The 22435-nt window shown below is 41.5% G+C and overlaps 1 protein-coding gene across 1 annotated transcript in view; it reads right to left on the bottom strand.

Moving 5' to 3' along the window:
* Window positions 1–22435, bottom strand: part of BMPER (BMP binding endothelial regulator) — a 243474-nt gene that overhangs the window by 176554 nt on the left and 44485 nt on the right. The window contains exons 4-6 of the mRNA XM_012638762.1: window positions 8736–8818; window positions 5169–5259; window positions 1161–1243 (exon numbers count right to left, since the gene is read on the bottom strand). Coding sequence (XP_012494216.1) covers window positions 1161–1243; window positions 5169–5259; window positions 8736–8818 — 257 coding nt within the window. The remainder of the gene's footprint in view (window positions 1–1160; window positions 1244–5168; window positions 5260–8735; window positions 8819–22435) is intronic.

Genomic DNA, 22435 nt, shown 5'->3' on the forward strand with positions numbered 1-22435 from the left:
CTCCTCTTCTCCATACGAAACCAAAAACCATCACCCTTGGTCATGTTTACTCCGATCTGAGCACTCCAGGTTGGGCACATGTGGTCCTACAGGAAGGAGGAAAGATTTTAGGAAAGACATAGAGAAATGACAACTGCTGTGATTTGTGATGATCCACATATGATTCTGCTTTGGCGAGATTAGGATTCTAGAGTTCCCCGTGTATTTTCTTTTTAGTATTCTGAGATGCATACGGAGCCACAAGTGATTTGGAAAATGTATGTTCTTTATCACAAAAGACTCAAAGCTTAAAAAATATATGGCTGTACTAACTCCCTGGTGTAAATACCTTGGAGCGGCTGGTTAGGACTAGATTCCCATCACTACTGTCACCACTACCACCACCAGTGATTTTGCCCTAAATCTGGAACATGTGAATAAAATAGATTTCTTTAAAATTGTAACACGCACCAGGTTTCTTTTTTCATTCCTAAGCATGTTGAAGCTATCCGTAGCATATGGATTAAAAGTTGACAATGCTCAGAAGACAAGTCTATGGCTTTGTCTCACTAAATCCCCCTCTGCGCTGATCCGTCACGTGGAGCAATTTCCTCCTGTCCTCCTATAAATGACCAGCCTCAGGTCAGGTTCTCACCCATCAGAATACGGTGTCCAAGTGGTGCTTATCTCCATTGCTTCCCATGTGCACTAAAAAAACTCACTGGCTGCCTCAGCAAGAAGCTCCCCTGCCCCCAAGGAACAGAAAATCCACCATGGTCTTCCCAAAGAAGGAGGCAGGTGGAGGAAAATCAGCTTCTCTCCCTCATTCTTTAGAGCAGTGGTTCTCAGTCGGGAGTGAGTTTGCCCTCCAAGGGACATTGGACAATGTCTGCAGACATTGTTGGTTGTACAACTGCAGTATCCTGGTCTCTAGTGGGTACAGAGCAGGGATGCTGCCAAACATGCTGCAATGCACAGGACAGCCCACGACAAAGTATCTACCCAGCCCAGAATGTCAGTAGTGCAGAATCGGGTGGGTAAGTGTTTCCCTTCGCCCACATCGGGAGAGACTGATGTTTCTCCCGAGAGGGGGAGCCCGTAGAGATCAGGGGTGCTCTTGGTGAGCGTGCACAGTGATCAGCCTGAGGGAACACTCATGGGACATCCACAGCAGGACTTACAGCACAGGAGCACTTGGTGCACTTGCTTCCTTCCGGCTGAAATTCCTCTCCTTCTCGGTACTGTACACCCTCGAACACACAACCTGGGAAGCAGAGAAGCATGTAAATTAGGGCATCAGCCTTTGTTCAGCCTGGCCTGACCCTTCTGTCCACTGCTCGTCCATCTCCCACCTTCCCCTCCACCTCTACCCAGGAGACGAGATTGCTGCATAGTAAAAAAAAAAAAAAAAACCAAAAAAATTGGCATAGGACCAGAAACCCCAAAGATGCTGGAAAACAAATAAGACGGTGGAACCCTGGGCAGCCCGACAGGGAGCAGTGGCAGCACAGCACAGCGAGCCACATGGCGAGTCTGAGGGGCTGCACAGTGACCGTGCCTACCACTGCCAGGGAACCAAACGCCACAGGGGCCAGAAAGGCAGATGGAAGGCCACGGAAGAGAAGCCAACAGCAAGTTCAAGGGCAAATGACGATGACGCTGAGGCTGCCATATGATGAGGACCCAGGAACAGCACAGCCTCCACCAGGCCCTAGGCTCCCTGGCCTCGCTCCACCTTCCCAGTGATCCTACAAAGTAGGGACTCTCACCACCCTTTCCACGGAAGAGGAAAATGCAGCTCAGAGAGGGGAAGTCATTCACCCAGCTGGCAGGTGGCAGATGTGGATTCAAACTCAGTTCTCAACCACCTGCTGTCCTGTGCACAGTGCCAGGCACAAGGGCAAGAAGGGGCACAGGCAGGGCAAGAGGGGCCACACTTGATTTTCAGCCTAGCCCTGTCTGTGTCAAAGGGGCTGTGGCCCCCACCAAGTTTGGCTACTGATAGGACCAAAACCCAGGAGGTGTCCCCTATTCAGAAAGATGTTCAGGACACTGCCATATTCTAGAGGAAGGTCTTAAGTGACCTGAGGCACAGGCTGGACAGGAACCCCCACCACACAGGCCATGGGAGATGCTTGGCCAGGATAACTGAGTCACTTTCCTCATCGCAGACAGTGCTGGAAGCAGAGCCAGCCATGGGCAAAGTTTAGCAAAGCTGGCTCTTGCAAAGGACTGATTCACGCCCCCAAGAATGAGTGTTCAAGGCCTGCCAACCAAAGCTGTCAGTAGAAGCCACCAAACTCTTGGACAGCTGGTCCCTGACAAGGGAGAACGAGCATTATCCCCACCTGAACTGGCCACCGGCCTTATTCAGCTCACAGCTAGATACGGAGCCCTTTGTCCAAACGAAAGGCACGCAGACGAATGCTGCTAAGCCTGAAGTCGAACTGCCAAGTGAAACTGTGGGTTTAAAAAAAGGCCCCAGGAGTAAGATCTTTTTGATACTCACACCCAGAGCTAGCCATCCACCACCTCCTTGCTATTCCCAGTGACACAGGAAGACTGGGTAAGCGTGAGTCCCTCCTAGTGGCTGTACCTCAGCACTGTCAGGATGGCAGATGCCCAGTCTTCTCTCTTTAAAGGACACTTACGACGAGATGTCTTTAAGTCTTTCGTATATGCTTGTCCCACATATTCTGCCATTCAGATTTCGTTTTAAATGAAAACTCTATGCAAACTGTTCCCATCACAATCCACCAGCCCTGAGCAAAGAGTCAGACGAAAAGGAAGGAGCAGACGACCAAGAATGCTCTGGAATCTGTTTCAGGAAGACACTGACCACAGACTGTACATGTTTGTCATGCGGAATACCATTCCCTGATCAATGACAGATGCCTGTCCCTCTAGTTTACCCAGGAGAATAACCCAAAGCCTCCTTGCCGTTCCCTATCTAGACTTGCTCAAGGCCTCCCTCCCTCCCAAGACAGGATAATCCTGGAGGCAGCCCCTTCTGAATCTTCCAATTTGCATTGCAAAGCTTGGCCTTGGGAATCAAGCAGAGGGAGCAAAGTGGATTCCTGACCCCACATCTAAGGGCACAGAGACTGTCGAGGCGTCAGGTGCTAGTGTGTGGCACTGGCGTGCAAACTTTTAAAGGAGATTTGCCTCCCACTGCTCTTGGACTGAAGCAGAACAATTCTCACGGTGTGTGTGGGCGTGGGAGGTAGGCAGCACGGTGGCAGGGAGGGAGGAGGGGCTGGGTGCCAACCGCACTTTCGGCCCTTACTGCTCACTCATGGCCCATGGGCAGGCGCTTGTACTCGCCGGGTCATATTTCTTCTTGTGTGAACAGCGGACAATACCTCACCCCTCTCTGGATGGCCGTGAGGTCTTAGCACTGCAATATGAGCAGTCATGGAGCTCAGCCTTTTCCTTCCTGGGAACTCGACCAAAAAACAGAGTGAAAGAAGCAATTGCTCAGATATGATAACTTCGACTGCTGAAATAAATTCACTCTGCTGTTTGTGTACCCACAGTTTCAAAGGCAGCCTGAAGATACGACTATCTCCAAGGTGAGAAGAATGTTATATATGGTGGGAGGTGTCGAGTGCTCTTTTCATGCTTGTTGCTCTGTGAAGGGCCCTGTGGCTGTGAGTGGGGGGCTCTGAGTTGATTCTGTGTCAATAAAGCAACAGTCCACTCAACACAACTGCATTCATATTTAAGAGCTATGGTAATGCTTTAATCTATATGGCATGTAAAATTTGCTCCGTGATCAGTCTCATGTTTGGCTGTATACAGAAATTATCTGGGAGACCTGGGTCCCCGCAGTTCCTCGGAGATTCGGATGGAACTGGTCTGGGACACAGCCTTGGCATCAAAATCCAGTTTTCAAAGCTCCCCAGGTCCCAGGTGATTCTCTTGTGTAGCCCAGAGAACTACTGATTTAACTTAATAAAGATCCTATAGGCATTTAAGGATATGGTTACTCTATACAAGCCGTTCAATACATTCAGGGTGAAAAAGTCCTCAAGCAAACTCTGTTTGATAGACACCAAACAACTGGATTATGGAAAAAAAATTATTTTACTTTCAACTTTTTGGCCTTCATGTAAGCTCATCGAACAAGATAAGCTTTGCAGAAATCCCACTGTGAAAAGGAAGCTAAATAAAGGCTGCCCGGGGAGCTGAGGAAGGTTAGAAGCAGTGGAAATTGGCTGTCCTTGTCACTCAAGGATGAGAAAAGGCTGAACTCTGAAAGGGACTCAGGTCTACTGTGCACTGGGGACCCCGTGGAGGAAAGGAATGGGGGCCCATCTTCACAGAGCATCCCACTGTGGTGCCTTAACCACTTTACAGCAAGGTTCCAAGAACAGAAGGTCCTTTAGAGATTAACCTCAAAAGCAAAGTAGTAGTTGTAAGTATCGCCACCCATGAGGAAAAGCACTCAGAGAAAACCCAAAACGCAGAACACCTGTCTGAGACTATCGACCAGTGGCTTAAGAGATCAGAAAAAAAAAATCTCTTGCCTCAAAATCCCCAGGCTTGTATGTGAGGGCAAGAAAAGATGCAGGAGGCCTTTGTAATCCGTTCAGAAAAGTCAGAGGAAACATTCCAGCCACTGGAAAGAAAAGATCCCTTTGCTGTCAGCTAGGAATCAGGGCCCCCTGAAACAGACAGCGGATCCAACTTGTTGAACTACACCAAAAACTGAGACCAGCAAAACCCTAAGCTAAATTCGCTTAGGGACACAGCTCTCAGTTTTCAGAAAACATCTGGTCACCTCATCACCACAGCGAGCTCTGGCCAAGGTATTGCAATATGAAGCAGTAAAAAGACATTTCTGGAAGCAAGGGAAAGCCACAGCCTTTTCTTCTAAAATAAGCATTACCTGTGGCCCTGCAGAGTGGAAAGCAGGCCTCCCGAGCCTGGAGGACCCGCACGCCAAGACCTCCAGCACGTTGCATTCGTACTGGGCACACCAAGGAGGCCAACCGGACGTTTCTATGCAAAGGAGTTTGCTCTCTAAACCCGTTAGGTGCATACATGTAAAGTGAGGAAAATTCCAGCCTGGTGGGCAGGGGGTGGGGGTGGGGGAAATCACACATTCCTGAGAGAGCATAGAGCGATTTCCACAGTGTCGTGCCCCACCAGGGATCCCTCCAGCCTCCCCTTCCTGAGGACATTACCTGGACACGCGGGGCAGCAGGATCCCAGATGCTCCAAAGGGTTTTTACAGTGAACAACGCAGCGGACTTCAGACTCTGTGACGACGCCCTCCTGAAAAACAGAACGCCACACACAGCTCAGAATTCCCCCCGAATTACTACTTTTGGAAAGTGACCAAGGTAGGAGAAACAAATACGAAAAGCACAAAGTGGTGGTGGGTGTCAGGCCCAGAGGTACGTGGCACCAATGAGGTAAGATCCCAGCTCACCCCACCGACTCTTTAGAACTCAGAGTGCTAATCCTGTCCCCTGTTCTTTTCCCCGTCCTCGCTCTTTCTCTTTGGTCCTAATTTCTTTCTTTCTCTTAAATCTAGTTTTTTAAACCTTCTTGCTGTCAGTACCTGACCAAGTCTAGCTGCTCATTCACAATTGTTTGAAGTTTTCAATGCTTACTATTATGTATTTTCTGTTACCGTTATTGGACTTCAAGTCATTAATTCTGAAGCACAGAGTACAAGCATCGTACCCCAGACCGGCACCCAATGAAGAGATTAGAAAGAAACTATTTTTAAGTTCATATTATGTATGTCAAAATAGAGATTTCAGGTCTTAATAATAAAATCAAGTAAATCATTTACAATCTGATATTGGGACTCTAATGTCACCTTCATGTCAATTGAAATATTTTTTATATTAATTTTCAGAGTTTCTCCAGATTCCCTACCCATTCTGTAAATGGATTTGTGTTTTTGTTTGTTTGTTTAATTTTGTTTTAAGGGGAGAGGTAGAACAGGCTGAAACCAAATGTAACAATTTGCCAACTGGGTCGTTTTCTTCATCATGTCTGGGGCCACACTCTCTCTATCCAACAAGAAGGGGTATATCGTAAATGTCTTCATGTCATGTCAGGCCTGAGGTTTCCACAACCAAGGAAATTTATTGTGGTCTACATCACATTTGGGAAAGAAAAAAACAACTCCCAAAATACCAGGAATATACAACATCAAAAAGAGATCCGTGCTTTCGTTACATAACTGAAGCAATGCAAAAAGCTGTGTATGGCCCAAGATCAATTTCCCTTCTGTCTCTGCAATCCAGATGGAGGATTCAGGTTAGTTCCCAGCATGAATTTCCTCTGTGTGATCTTCAGATTTTCCCCTTCCATCCAATAAGAAATTAAAAGCAGAAAAATAAAGGTAAATTCTTCACCATCAGAACTCCTTTGGCAGGAGGATGTAAGAAAGATGACAGATGCCAGGCAGGGTGGCTCACACGCATAATCCCAGCAACTCAGGAGGCTGAGGCAGGAGGATCGCTCGAGCCCCGGAGTTCGAGGCTGCAGTGAGCTATGATCATGCCCCTACACTCCAGCCTGGGTGACAGAGGGAGACTCTGTCTCTAAAAAAAAATAAAAAGAAATAGTAAAAAGAAATATGGTAGAATTCAATTCAAATGGAAATAGACCGGATCATTAGACGCCCTGTTATCTGTCTGGTACCCAGCTGTATCCAATCCGCACAGGCACTCTACGAGAGCATTTTCCATGACAGTCTGGCTTACTGTTTACAACCACCCTACGAGGCAGTGCTATTCCACTGTATAGGTAAAAGTGAGGTTCAGTGAGGTTAAGTAGCAAGTTATGTGAGTACAGAGCCCATATTTCACTCACTGCCCTATCCTGTCTCCTCTCTTACTGATTTTGTGCCCCAAGAGGACAGGAGCCTGCAAAAAAGGTTGCAATTGTGTCATCCTGTGGAGGAACAAGAAGACCTCCCTGACAAGTGCCAGCAAATGGCCACTTCCTGCATTCTGAGATGAGGTTTCATTCCCTAAAGAAAGAAGCAAGCAAGCTTGAGAGGGAAGGTAGCAGCCAAGCAGAAGATCAGCCTTTGTAGCTCCCTTCACAGAGGGTTGCTTTTCTGCCTATTGAATGATATCATACTAGCTAGTAGGGAGTAGGTGAAGTTTGAGAAAAGGAGGAGAAATGAAAGGCAAAGTTGCTCTTTGGTAGGTAACAGCCCCTTTCTGTGCTCCTGTCTGCAGTTCAGCGTCTCCTGACTCCAAAGGCTGCTGGACTTGAAGATCTTTTCCAACAATAACTCGAGATGCCTGCATCATTCAATCTGGGCCCTGCTGAGTGGCCAGCGACCAAAGATGACAGGCAATAGGAGTGTCAGTGGTAAACAACCGATAATGGCTTCCTGTGTTATTCAGTCAACACAATAGTCCTGCCCACAGAACAGCTTCCATTTAATTTAAACAAAGTCTTCATCCAAAGGCAGCAAAACTCACCTCTGGTCCATGCAACTTGAGAATCTTCAAGGTCTCTGACTGTTGTATAGAAACCTTACACGAGACCACAAAGGGCACGTGGTTAACTTGTTTAACAAACATTGTAATTAACCATGGCTTTCAGAGTACCTCCACCAAAGACAAGAGGGAGGGTGGGGTAGGGTGGAACAAGTGTGGGCTTTTGGTGATTAAAACTCATTGCTCTTGTCTTTTTGTACCATGAGACAGATCGAACCTATAACCTGGAGTAAAAATTCAGCAAATATTTGTTGATTTAATGAATCTATTATTTTTATTTGTCCTACCAACTGCTTATTTTCACAAATAACTCAGATTTCCTACATTTCGTATAAGCTGAATATTTAACAGAATAAATAACTGAAGATCTTAGGAATGAATATGCCTACTATGGGCATGTAATAAGAACATGACTATGTAAAATTCAGATTTTAATAAATGAAACATCATTATGCTTCAGTTAAGAGCAGAGAGAATTATCCAATATTATACAAACTTTCAGTCTCTTTTAAATGCAAAAGCATATCCTCGGACAGTGAAATGGGAAATGGAATAAACGATTTAACAGTACCATCTCCACAAAGTAGAATTTTTAAGTTATGTCCAAACTAGATGAGCATTATTTTTCAATAGGCTATCTATACAAAGATAAGAAAACAAATTTGAAAATTTAGGTTCTCCATTTCTCCTTTGGTTTTTCTTGCTGTGTTTAATATCTGCAGGGATTAGAGATATGTGGAATTACCACTGTTTTCAGAGCTCAGCAAGGATCAGCCACAGTGAACTCCTTAGTTGCTGAATTGGTGGTTCTTAAATTTGTCAGGTTGAAATCATTCAATTACAGTATACTAATTGCTTCGATTTAATACAGTTTACAAACTGGCTCCAGTTCAAAATCTTTTTAAATCAAAGAAGGAAAATATATATCCTCTAACAATACCCCTTTTCTGCTAACAGGAATTTGTGTTTTGCTCAAAGATGACTTCACAGGAAGACATGAATTTTCCCCAAGGACATACGTGTCTTCCCAGAGTATTTCCAGGCACAGTTTGACAATGGTGAACAATCTTGCTGTGTGTTTCTGGAAGCAAGTCCTACACAATGTCTATCCTGTACCTTCCTTGTTATGGTAAATGTCACAATAAATATGGACAAGGATAAAGTTGCTTTTTCATTTGTTTTCATTTTCATTTGCCTTTTCAGGGTTTTGTCCTACGTTGTTAGAAAGAGAACTCTATGGATTCCTCTTCACTGAAGAGTAAAATAGTTGAATTTTACCTGGCACTGGCGCAGGACACAAGGCTCAGCTGGGCTCTGCCATTTGAAGGAGCTGTTATAGGTATTTCCTTCATAGGTACAACCTAGAGAGGAAACACAGAAGCAGGAAGAAAGGCCAAGAATGAATGTGGGTTCCCTTTATCTTTAGAACAAAAGAAGTTGTGTCCTCTAAGCCAAGAATAGTGATCGCAGAAGCCACCATGTTCCTTGGCTATTTTTCCCCAAAACACAACTAAGCCTTCCAAGCACCCACTTGGTATTCACTTACATTAATTCTCTGACTACTGAGAAGATTAACCTCGGGGACTATATTTTCAAATGGAAAACCACAGATTGATGAACTCTCATGGTCAAAATGTACATAACCTCATAAATTTATTTATGCCTAATGAAGTATGAGAAGTACCAGAGCTGAAAACACCACCGTGAAAGGGGATCTTACGAGTGACTAAATGAACTCAAAATTGCTGAGGATCAAGAGGGAAGTTGAAAACACGGTAAGAAATAAAAGCAGAAAATTAAAATATAGGAATAGATTGCAAAATTCTATACCCATCTAAGACTCGTAAAGAACCTACTGTCTTCGCTAGATAAAACCTTCCAACTCTTATCTCCATTTCTAAGAGGTTTGCTTTCATATTTCACTTTTATTTTACTTTTAGGCAGTAAATTAGATTAAGCAAATCTGAAACTACATATGTACAGATTACCACATGCTAATTCATTGGCCAAAACAGAAGTCAAAGGCCAGAGATCCTCAAAAGACAAAACAAGCCAATTAGCTTGAGTTCCTATAGAGAAAGCCAAATAAATAATGGTGTGAAGATCACAGCCTAGGTCTTATGTTAGTTTGTACAAATAACACCTTCCATGCTGTGGGTTATGCTATCTGGGAAGATGCACTTAGCTATGCCTATAGTCACTGTATCCTTAGAAGCCCAGGAGGCAAAGAGATTTACCAATAATAGTCTTGTTTACTTAACCCAAAAAGCACAGAAGACAGAACACACACATGGGACAGTGCCAAAAGGAAAGGGCCCGGCTCTCTGTTTCGATGACTGACTCCTGGCAAGCTAATCAACCTCAATTCACAAGTTTTTCTTGTCCAAGATACAGAGAGGAGACTCACCTCCTTCCATGAGATCTTTCAGATACTATTGTGGTAAAAACCCTCTTAAGACATTCAATCAGAATAATAAAGGACTTAAAAAAATTTCAATAGATGTTTTCATAAACTCAGAACCATGATCTGAATTCCCAAAGAATTATGAATGATTGAAAAGAGCTCAGTAACACTCTTCTCTCTAGTTCCTACAAATCAAATTACTGAAGTACACAGCTGATTGGAAACACATTAAGGAAATGCTTTCACCATATATTTTTTAATTTCCTTTGCACGAAGTGTTACAGAGATAAAATGTTCAACCACAGGAACTCCTAGCATACTGCAAATACTTACGCCAAACCAAGAATGAATACAGTAAATTTCCAACAATGAAAACCAATATAAAACAATTTGGGCTAGCATAAATCTTACTGAACAAACGCACTTACAAGAGACGTGCCATGTGCATGTCTGATCCACTAACACAGACTCACTCAGATAATAAATAACTTGTTCTGAGAGATGGAGGCGGGGAAATCAGAGAACCAAATCCAATTCATGTTAAATCCAAGTAAATATGAAACGCCTGCCAAGTCTGCCAGTAGAGTTTCTGAATATGTTATATATTTTCATCATCTGAATTTTAAAAAAAAATTGAAAGAAAGGGTGATTTTTCACTGCTAATAGGGCAGGCAAAGATCTTGCCTTTTTTACTTTGGAGCAAAGTACTGAAAACCCATACATGCCGGGAGGGACGGCAGGTTGAGAGACTGTTTCTAAGCAATGCCAGGTCATGTGCAAAGGGCTCCCAGGAATAGAACTGGCTCTCTGGCGTATTCCAGTCTATATGGGATAAAATATATTGGAACAATTGGTCCACAGTGCAGGGAACCCAACAGTGTTTTCTGCTTCAAATAACTCTCAGTTGGAAGCCTTGTTCCTCTATCATATTTTACCATGTAAAAAAAAATAGATTGGACAATAATACCGGAAAATCAGATGAAGGTCAGATTGTAAAGTGCTCCATTGCTTAACCACCCTTGTCTACATGTCGGTCTACCATGCCTGGGTCAATGTAATAGATTTTCCCAAACAATGAATGAATCTGAATAGCTGAATAGACTCCAAAACATCTGTGAAAATCTCTTTAGCAAACGTAATCTATCTCTTTTCCTTCTTCACCTATCCTCACTAGCACCAGCTATCAGTTAAGGAAACTTCAGTATATCAAACTTTAGAGTAGATTTCATATGTAAGGATTCTTGGGAAGAGGATAATTAAAGAAAGGACATTTTCACTGTTCTTTGGGTTCACGTTCTAAGATAAACATGTTATTTTAATGCAAGACACTAACTTGAGCTATCTGAAGACTCGGATATACATACAATCAAAGTAAACCTTATGTATGCTCCAGAAGTAAATGATCTCATTTTCTGTTAGGCAAATTCTTTAAAATAAATTCTATTTTCCACCACCTTTATGCTGCTAATAGGGTAAACAGGCAATATCTTGCCCTATTTTTATGTAAACCCCAGAGATGGAATATACTCACTCTCTCTTATTGGCCAAGATAGAAAGAGAGGCAGAGAAATTTCTCATTGTATATCCAAGAATGCTTCTCAAACTATCTCTAGTGAAAGACCAGTCTGTCTTGTTTTTGTTTTTCTAATCCAATGTGGAATGATACTTTTATGAAATATAATAAAAATGACTTATTAGAAAAATTGAATTTAGAAGAGACAAAATATAAGCCCATTACTTTATTATTCCACATAATAGGCACAAAATATTTTGCTGAATTATATTAAACATTTCTAATTGTTACTCTCCATTTCCGCATTTAGCTTATAGAATACATCAACATCATAGTCCACCGACCACTGGTGACCTGCAGAGCACGTTCTGGGTATCGTAACATTGGGGTATACATCATGGGAGCAGGGGAACCACCCAAAGAAACAATAGAAATATTTCAAGCTTTGATGTTTAGAACTAGAAGCAAACTTACAGATGATATAATTTATCTCTTTAATTTTACAGATGAGAAAATTTGCACAGAAAGACTAAAGTGGCATACTCCAAATTAGAAGGTATTAGGTGTGAAACTAACACTAGAATCCAGGTTCTGCATGAAATTCACATTTTTACATCTAGGTCTAAACTGGTAGCATTATTCTGGCATTTTATAATTCAGCATAATATCCTTTGCATTGAGGACATCATGGCCCAGGAAAAATGCCAATATTGACTCTTATAAAATTATATACTAGTAAATCCAGTAATTAAATGAAAGAGTATGTAAGTAGGATAGTTAGAAGAACAGTTAAGTAAATACATAGCAACCAGTAAGGCAGCTTTGCTTTTTTCTTTAATTTTAAATAAACTTTCTGACAGGGAATTTATAAACATTCATTAGTTTTCTTCTGGTAATAAAAAGCTTTTGAGATTCCACAAGCTTCAATAAAACCATCAGTACTACAGTAGGAAGAAGTGGTTATTTTCTGATAAAATCACTATAGCATATTTAAACCAATAGTTCTCAACCAAGGGAGGTTTTGCCTTCCACACCAATCCCCACCTACAAGACTTTGGGCAACATTAGGAGATATTTTGTCATTCACAACCGGGGACTGCAGAGTGGTACCGGCATCTAGCAGGTAGAGGCCAGGGATGCTGCTAAACACCCTACGATGCACTCCAAAAATTAGCCAGCTCAAAATTCCAGTTGGGCAAGGCTGAAAAACCCCGATTTAAACCATCGCACGGAGCTCGATAGTTCTTCTTTACATCCAAAATTATACAAAAATGAGCTTAAACTAGCTACATTTTCCCTTTGTATATGTTTGGATTTCTTGATGTAAAATATTAACAGGGCGAGGAAGAACTTCAGAGTATTTTTTCCTAACATTCTTACTCTTGAAGAGAGGCTTGGCCCCGTCAACTCAGAAAACACGTGGCAATGGAAACAGGAAGAACACAAATTAATTGAATCCACAGTTAAGCAATAAAACTCATTTTTCCTATTAGTTGCAACCTTTTTCAGTGGCCACATTATCCCAAGGGAAAAAGAATACCACATATTTTCATCATTCTGTTGTTAAAATAGCTGTTAAAAATCATCAGGACCATAAAAAATGGCATTGGCCTTCTAACGAGCCTTAGCTGTGCCTAGTTTCTCCCTTCTAGTCTTAATCCTCTCACTTTTCATGCTAGCATTAGCCTAAGAGCAGAGAACTAGAACTTCCCGTTACCAATAACGTAACCCCTGGGGACCCAAGTCCCTTATTACATGGCCCTGACCTACATTTCCAGCTGGTTGTCTTCATCCCTGGAACTCCACCTCAGGCCCTGGGGTCACCGTCACAGTGAACTTGCAAGCTTCTGAATGCACACTTACATTCCTCAGCCAAGGCCATCTGGCTTCTGCCTCCACCCTCCCAATGAAACTTCACTCTCTCAAGCTGCAGCTGCCTTCTACGTGCCCAATCGAAGGACAGTCTTTATCGTAGGACGTCCCTGTAGCATGCTGACCATGCTTTCCTTCTTCAACCCCCTACCATACCTTCTACATTCTCTCTCACCAGTATCTTTCCAACCTCTGTACTCAGGCCTCAGCTAAGGTGCTGGTTATATCTCGCCTGGACAACATGCTCCTTGACTGTCTCACCTGCCTGTGACAGGGGCCTTTTCCAAGCCATTTCCCACCCAGCTGCCAGTGTGTGCTCTTTCAGGTCTGATTATGTCACTCACATCCTTGAACTCTATCAATAACCAATGGTGCACAGCCTGCATGAGGTGTAGTAGATGTAGCAGACTAGGTACCTACCTCCAACTCTTCTCTTCCAGACACAATGGGTCAGAGTTTCCAGAAATAGGAAGTGGAAGAAGAATCTACTGTGCAGCCAGGATTGAAAACCCAATTCTTTACTACAAAATTCAAATAGCTCCCAGGCCTGGCCTTGACTCACCTCTTCATCCTCTTTTCTGCTGTCCCCAAACCCATACTCCCTCCACTGCTGACAGCTGTATTTAGAACTCCCCCACACACAGCCAGAAGCTCTCATCCAGTGATTCTGCACATGCTGGTCCCTTCCTGAAAAGCCCAGATCCCATCCATTCCCTCTGTCTCCATCACTCCTACAAGGACACCCAGGTCACCCAGGTCATCCTTCCTTGCCTGGCTAATTCATCCTTCAAGGCTCAACTCAAGGTCATAGTCTCTGGGAAGTCTTCCTTAAAACTCGTCCACTCAGGGTGTGCTCCTGGGCTCTTTCTCCATGCACACGGTGAATGCCCAGTACTCTGGATGTAGCAGGCACATAATAATGTTTAATTTCACTGGTAATAAATACTAAGCACTAACATACAGCTATTCCTGCAGACCACAGAAATAGAACCTAGAAAGAGTGACATTCACTGGACCTCCTCTCTTCTCTTAGGCATGTGGCCCCATTCAGTTCCACCTCCAAACACAGTGAAGCTTCCCTGGAGCAACTCAGATAAGTTAAATCTCAGTACGGTGTCTTTTCTTTCCAAAATCCACTTTGGTTCCCCAAACTCCTGGTTAATTCTTGGTTTTTTTGTGGGGGAGGAGGATGCAGAATAAGCATGCACACAGTCATATTTCTAAGTTAAACCAAACTGGGGTCTTTGAAGTCAGTTCATGCCACATGGCACAGGGAAGCAGAGCAGACAGGTCTCCCATGCTTTGCTGCTTCCGGGCCACCTGATAGGTCACCCCCACCCCCCTGGATTTAGTCAATAAGCCCCAAATTACCCCAGCCCCATACAATTTTTTTAATGAACCACTTTTCGGACACTGTTCTCCAGAAACATATGGAAGTATAATCAAAAGGGATAAACATAAAATCTGACTAGCCATTCTAGGGCTTAAATTGTGCCTTTAAGAGTTCATTTAAAATAGGCTTTTATTACTCTTCAAGGCTGTATCTACCATGAATCCTGCAGGCAATTTTGCTCATTTTTGGTTAATGGGGATTTTATAGCCAAACCATTTCCTCAATCCCAAGAGAAAGAATCAGACCATGAACCAAGTTCTTAAAGAGTAATGTGTGCCCCTTCACCACAGTATTTTCTCATAGGTTTTTTTGCTTTGTTTCCAATTAGGAATTCAATATGTGATTGAAATGGTATTAACAATCAACAATAGAAATAGAAATGGTGGAAAGCTACTTAATTTTTGATGATTTTCTGAATAAACCCCAAATACGCAGAAATATCAGATGAATGCAGTGAAATCAATTACAAATTCAACTCACTTCCCTAATACAAGGAACACAAAATCTTCACGTGACTTACTTGGATTTCTAATCTTTGTGTTTATTAGAGACTGTAAAGTGATGAAATTCTAGCCCAAAGTCTCATAACTTTATGGTGTCATAATACATACAATATCTGGCATTGATAGGAAGGTAATGAAATAAATTCTATGAACCACAAATAAATTGGGCTTCTAGTCAATAAAATATGCTTTTGAATTTTCAGTGTAATTAATACAATAAAGGAAATATGAAATACATTAAAGGAGAAAAATACTTATAACTCCTTTTTATACATCACCCATCATTTCTGCATTTGATCTGTTCTTACTATAAACATTTCTAATCATGGATAGAAATGATACATGGCTCTGGGCTGATACACACTGCAGCAACCATCCTACCCTCAGCGCCCCGTTGTCAAATAGTCAGCACCCACTGCTTCTCAACAGGCAAAGGAGGAAGAATTAAGTTGCACTCACACGGAGCAAAAAATGGAGAAAGAAGGAAAATAGTAATAGACCAGGAGAGACTATCCTGTGACGTTGTAAAACTAGCTGTCTAATGTGGGCAGGAAAAAGTTACCAAAGGCCATTTCCAAGGATGAGTTCCAAAAAAATTTTTTGAAAAATATTATGCAAATAATCCTCCAACGGAAAAATGGAAAGGAGAGAAAATCAAAATCATCGCATAATTATTGTAGGTGAAGCATTGTACTTGAAGTTTTCACATGGGATTCAATTTTATTCTCATAAAAAGCACGATAGGACAGACAACATTTTACCCCCAGATTTTAAAAACGAGGAAACCCAGGTTCAGAAAAGTAAAATTACTTTGTCTAGGGTCACAAAGTCACTCTTAGTCTTACTCTAAAAGCCATGTTGTATTCACTTTTTGAGTTCTGTCAGGCACACAGAAGGAGCTCTGAAAGTAGTAGCTTCAATAGTAAAAATGACATTCCTGAGTAAGATGGCATGTTGCCTTTCAGTGATACTTTAAAACAGCAGTCCCGAACCTTTTTGGCACCAGGGACGGTTTCATGGAAGACAATTTTTCCATGGACCAGGGGGAGGGGCAGGGGGATGGTTTCAGGATGATTCAAGGGCATTACATTTATTGTGCACTTTATTTCTATTATTATTACATTGTAATATATACTGAAATAATTATACAAACCTCTCTGCTAATGATAATCTGTATTTGCAGCCTCTCCCCAGCACTAGCATCACTGCCTCAGCTCCATCTCAGATCATCAGGTATTAGATTCTCATAAGAAGCGGGCAATCTAGATCCCTCGCATGCGCAGTTTACAGTAGGTTTCACGCTCCTATGAGAATCTGTTGCCACCACCGCTGATCTGACAGGAGGTGGAGCTCAGGTGGTGATGCAAGCAATGGTGATGCAAGCAGCTGTAAATACAGATGAAACTTTGCTTGCTGGCCCGCCGCTCACCTCCTGCTCTGCAGCCCTGTTTCTAACAGGCTGCCGGACTGGGGGCTGAGGACCACAGCTTTAAAATGATGTTTCAGTAACGACAGAAAGCCAGTATTATGTTTAAAAATGCACGTTTTGTGGCTGGAGTGGCAAGGGCTAATTTTGTGGATTTATGTTTAAACTCTGTTCTAAATGTCTTTACGTTTGGCTACCAATCATGCTAAGCCTTGAGCTTTTTGACATTAGGAAGCAACAGATAATGAGGGCTCAAAGCACCAAAACCAAACGTCTAAGGTTGGATTCATGCATTTTTCATAGTAGGGATGTTTTTCACAGTTTCGGGTGCATGGTAGCAGCCTAAAAAAATAAAATTTATTTGAAGAAAAAAAAATGACCAATAACCTCACAAAACGTATAATATTATAGTGGTTACAAACAAAAAATCATGAATGGAACCCTCAGTTTCCCCAAAGTAATTTTAAAGGCATCCATGAATATCTTTTTGGTAAGCATAAAGAAGAAATGAGTTATATACAACACACATATGAAACACCATCTGTGTCACTGATGTATTGCCCTGCAAGATTTTTATACTTTGGAAAGCATATTACATGATGTAATCCTTATGGTTGATTAAATAGGGTGTTCAGGGATCACTGGGAAAAAAGGTATGGAAATATTTCACCACCATCCTCTGTCTTTCATTTTTTATTTTGAAATAATTACAGATTCACAGCAAGGTGCAAACGAATATATGGGGAGGTTCTGCACATCCTTCACCCACCCTCCCCCAATATTAACTATTGTGTAACTATAGTATAATACCAAAACCAGGAAATTGACATGGATGGAATCCACAACACTTATTCAGATTTCACCAGTTTTACACACACTCATTTGCATGTGTGTGTGTGGGTGCGTGTGAGTAGTTCTATGCAGTTTTATCACTTGTAGATTCTTGCAACCAATCAACATACAGAACTGTACCCTCGCCACAAAGCTCCCTGGGACTATTCATTCATAGCTACACTCTGCTTCTTGCCTCTGTCCCCAACCCCTAGCAACCAGTAACCAGCTCTCCATTTCTATAATTGTGTTATTCAAGAATGTTATATGAAAGGAATCATCTAGTAGATCGCCTTTTAAGATTGACTCTTTTCTCTTTAAATAATTCTTTTGAGTTCCACCCACGTTGTTGCAGGGATCAACAGTTTATTCCTTTACACTGCAGAGTAGTATTTCCTGGTATGGATGTAACCCTTACTGGGTTTGTTTACCCAATCACCCAGTGACGGACATCTGAGTTGTCTCCAATTTTTTTTTTTTTTACCTATTACAAATAAATCTACTATGAACATAAACCTGTACAGGATTTTGTGTGAACACAGGCTTTTGTTTCACGGGATAAATGTTCAAGAGTGTAATTACTGGGTAATATGGTAAGTGTATGTTTAGTTCTTTAAGAAACTGCCATTCTGATTTCCAGAGTGGCTGAACCATTTGACATTTTCAACAGAAATATATGAGAGATTTTCCACATCTTCACCAGCATTTAGTGTTATCACTCTTCAGTTGACCCTTAAACAACTTGGGACTTAAGGGTGCCAACCCCACACATGATCAAAAATCCATGTATAACTTTCAACTCCCCAAAAACTTAACTATGAATAGCCTACTGTTGACTGGAATCCTTACCAATAATAAAAATAATTAATATATATTTTGTAAGTTATATGCATCATATACTATATTCTTACAATAAAGTAGACTAGAGAATAAAATGTTACTTAAAAATTGTAAGGAAGAGAAAAGATACTTATTATTCGTTAAGCAGAAGTGGGTCATCATAAAGGTCTTCATCTTCTTTGTCTTCACATTGCTTAGACTGAGAAGGAGGAAGAGGAGGGGTAGGTCTTGCTGTCTCAGGAGTGGCAGAGGAAGAAGAGGTAGAGGAGGTGGAAGAGGAGGCAGGAGAAGCAGGCACAATCATTGTAACTTTTACTGAAAAGAATCCATATATTTAAGTGACCTGTACAATTCAAACCTGTACTGCTCAAGGGTCAACTGTATATATTTTTAGCCATTTTGATAAGCGAGTAGTGATATTTCATTGTGGGGTTATTTTTCCCCTGTGGGGGATTTTCTGGTGAAAATTTTAGACAAATTCTAAAAGAGCTGTAACACTATATTGCAGCTTTTATTTGCATTTTCCTGATAGCTAATGATGTTGAACATCTTTTCATCTGCTTAATTGCTATCTGTATACACTCTGATGAAACTTGTCTTGATATCTTTTGCCCATTTTCTATTTAGATTTTTTGTTGGCTTCACAAAGTCTTCCACAGAGCAAATGTTTATTATATGGATGAGGTCCAATAGATCAATTTTTCCTTTTTATGGACAGTGCTTTTTGTGTCAAGTCTGAAAACTCTTTGTCCCAACTCTAGGTCCCAAATATTTTCTCCAACATGCTTTTTCTACAAGTTTTATAGTTTTACATTTCACATTTAAGTCTGTGATCCATTTTGACTTAATTTTTGTATAATGTATGAGGTCTAGATCAGCTTTATTTTTTGTCTATGGAGGCCCAATTGTTCCAGTGCCATATGAGGAAAAGGCTGGCCTCCTTCCCTTGGGTTGCTCTGGCACCTTTGTTAAAATCAGTTGAGTGTATTTGTGTGAGTCTATTTCTGGATTCTCCATTCTGTTTCATTTATCTATGTGTTTATCTCTCTACCAATACCACGCTGTCTTTATTATTGTACTATAGCTGTAAGTCCTAAAATCGACTAGATTGATTCCTCCTACTTTATTCTTGTTTTTCACGATCGTTTCAGCTATTCTAGGTCCTTTTTCTTTTTATACAAATTTTAGAATACGAGTGTCTATGTCTACAAAATATCCTTCTTGGACCTATCCCTTTTTATACCATTTTTAAAATTACTTAAATGGGGAAATCAGACTTGATCCATGCATCACTCAGGAGCCTCTCTCACTGTGGGATGCAGCCGGCCTCCATTTGCCAAGTACACTTTGGGGAAGCATTTCTCAAACAGTAGTCCAAGGACTAAGGGCATTCCTAGGGGGCCTGTCAAAATGCAGATCCCTGTACCCATCTTTCTTATTTGCCACCTCCTTACATGGGTTCTTTGCTGGAAAGTTTGAGTTGAGCCTCATTTGCTTGGGATGACTTTAGAACTGTGGGACCATTAGAAGAGGCGTGTGATTCAACAGCCCAACATATGTACAGAGTCTTCTGGGAGGCTGTGTGCAGCCCCCTGATCTCATGCCATGAAGTCAGAGGGGCTCTTTGTTACATTTGAAACATGGGTAGATAAGGGCATTAAAGAGAAAATTCACCCGTTCTACAAACAGGACAAAATTGATAAAGACCTTAACCTGTGGGCAGGAGCTGTAGAAAAGACTGCCAAGCATCTTCCAAGAAAAGCAGTTACCAACCCATGTGATCACACTGGGGGAGGAATGAGGAGAAACCTCTGCATAATGAGCCCACACCTCCTCCAAGCCAGTTGAAGGAGGCACTTCATGGGAGCTGTACTATGAATCTCCTGCCCTTCCTGAATCTCAGAGCAACCACTGATTTCTGAATTTTAGCTTGTCAACAAAGGCTTATCCTTTTCAATTGTATTTCTTTGCTAGTGACATTTGTTAAAAAGAAGCAAAATATCAAACATCTGCATATAGTCAGTGGTGTGCTGCAAATGTTTAACAATCAGTTCTATAAAAGGAAAAAGTCCTGACTTTGTAATATGTTCTGATTTCCAAGGTATGAATTTTTCCACCATGGTCAATTCCAAGCTACTAACATGATGTCACTAAACACAGAGTTGAGAAGGTAAGCACTCCGGCAAACTATTGTTTACAGGACTATTTATTTTAACATTAAATGCTATTTGTTCTGTAAACCTTTCATCCTCCTAACAAGAGGTCATGAACATTTGGCTAGAGTTTAGGGTATTTTATTAGCATCATAGGTCATGCTGTTTATTCCATATACCTAGATAACAATACTTAAGAATACTAATAGTCACATCTTTTCAGTTTATGGCATTATATCTGGCCCTCTTTCTCCTAAACCTGGTGTACACAAACACATAATTTAGCCAGGGGAACATTCATTCCAGTGGCTCCCAAGTCTGATGAACATCAGAACCACCTGGAGGGTTAATTAAGAATAAAGATGCCCAGTGGAAACAACCAAATGCCCATAACAGATGAATAGATAAGCCAAATGTGGTATATTCAGATAATGGACTATTATTCAGCCTTTTAAGGAATGAAATTCTGATACATGCTACGACATGGATAAACCTTGAAGACATTATGCTAAGTGAAATGAGCCAGACCTAAAAGGACTCTACTTATATGAGGAACCTAGAATAGGCAAATTCATAAAGACAGAAAGTAGAATAGAGGTTACCAGGGGCTACCAGAGGATACCAGGGGAGGAGAGAATAAGGAGTTATTTTTTAATAGGCACAGAGTTTCAGTTTGGGATAATGAAAAAGGTCTAGAAATAGATAGTGGTAGTGGCTGCACAACAATGTGAATACACTTAATGCCACTGAATGGTGTACTTAAAAATGGTTAAAATGGTTAATTTTATGTTATACATGTTTTTTTATAAAAAAGAACACAGTTGCCTGAGCCCCTCTCATTGGAGATGATGATCCACTCAGTGTAGAGTGGGGTTCAGGCATCTGAATATTTCACAAGCAGCCCTGGCAATTCTCAGCCACAAGCAGGTTCAGGACCCACTAATCTAGTCCAGCCCCTGCATGTTACAAAGGAGGAAACCAAGGACCAGAAAGAAATGGCTTGGCCAAGCTCAAGTAGCTAAAAGTAGCAGAGTCAGGAACTGATTCCACATCTAACTCCAAGTCCTATCCCCTTATCTTTTCATTCCTCAAATAACTGCAAGTCTTTATGACGATTCTACAATCCACAGGCCACAAGGCACAGAAGTTTCTGTCCGGATGCCTGAAAATATTAACCCGGCTTTTGCATTTAGCTCCTCAACGTGGCCTTGCCTCTAGAGGTCTGAGGTTCTTCGCCTTGCAGAGCACTCACAGTCTCATCAAGGAGGCCATGGCCCAGTCCCCCTGAACTCGCGACACATCAAAAACCCAGAGTGTGTATTGATTTTGTATCCTGAGACTTTGCTGAATTCATTTATCAGTTCTAGGAGTCTCTTAGATGAGTCCTTAGGGTTTTCTAGATATAATATCATATCATCAGCAAAGAGCAAGAGTTTGATCTCATCTGTCCCCATTTGGACACCCTTAATACCCCTCTCTTGACTAATTGCTGTGGCGAGGATTTCGAGCACTATGTTGAATAGAAGTGGAGATAGAGGACAGCCTTGTCTGGTTCCGGTTCTAAGTGGGAATGGTTTCAATTTTTCCCCATTCAATATGATATTGGCAGTGGGTTTGTTATAGATGGACTTGATAATTTTAAGGAATGAGCCGTCTGTGCCTATTTTGATGAGAGTTTTTATCATAAAGGTGTGTTGGACTTTGTCAATACACACAAATCTGAGGCATTCATATATGCCAACAACAGGCAAGCCAAAGATCAAATCAAAAAACACAATTCCTTTTACAATAGCCTCAAAGAAAATTAAATATCTAGGAATATATTTAACGAAAGATGTAAGAGACTTATACAGGGAGAACTACGAAACACTGAAAAAAGAAATTGTATAAGATGTAAACAGATGGAAAAACCTACCTTGCTCATGGATTGGAAGAATCAATATCGTTAAAATATCCATACTACCTAAAGTGATCTACAGAATTAATGCAATCCCTATCAAAATCCCATTATCATTCTTCACAGATCTGGAAAAAATAATTCTA

This window comes from Propithecus coquereli, unplaced genomic scaffold (genome assembly GCF_000956105.1).
Source record: "Propithecus coquereli isolate 6110/MARCELLA unplaced genomic scaffold, Pcoq_1.0 Scaffold134, whole genome shotgun sequence".
Taxonomy (NCBI): domain Eukaryota; kingdom Metazoa; phylum Chordata; class Mammalia; order Primates; family Indriidae; genus Propithecus; species Propithecus coquereli.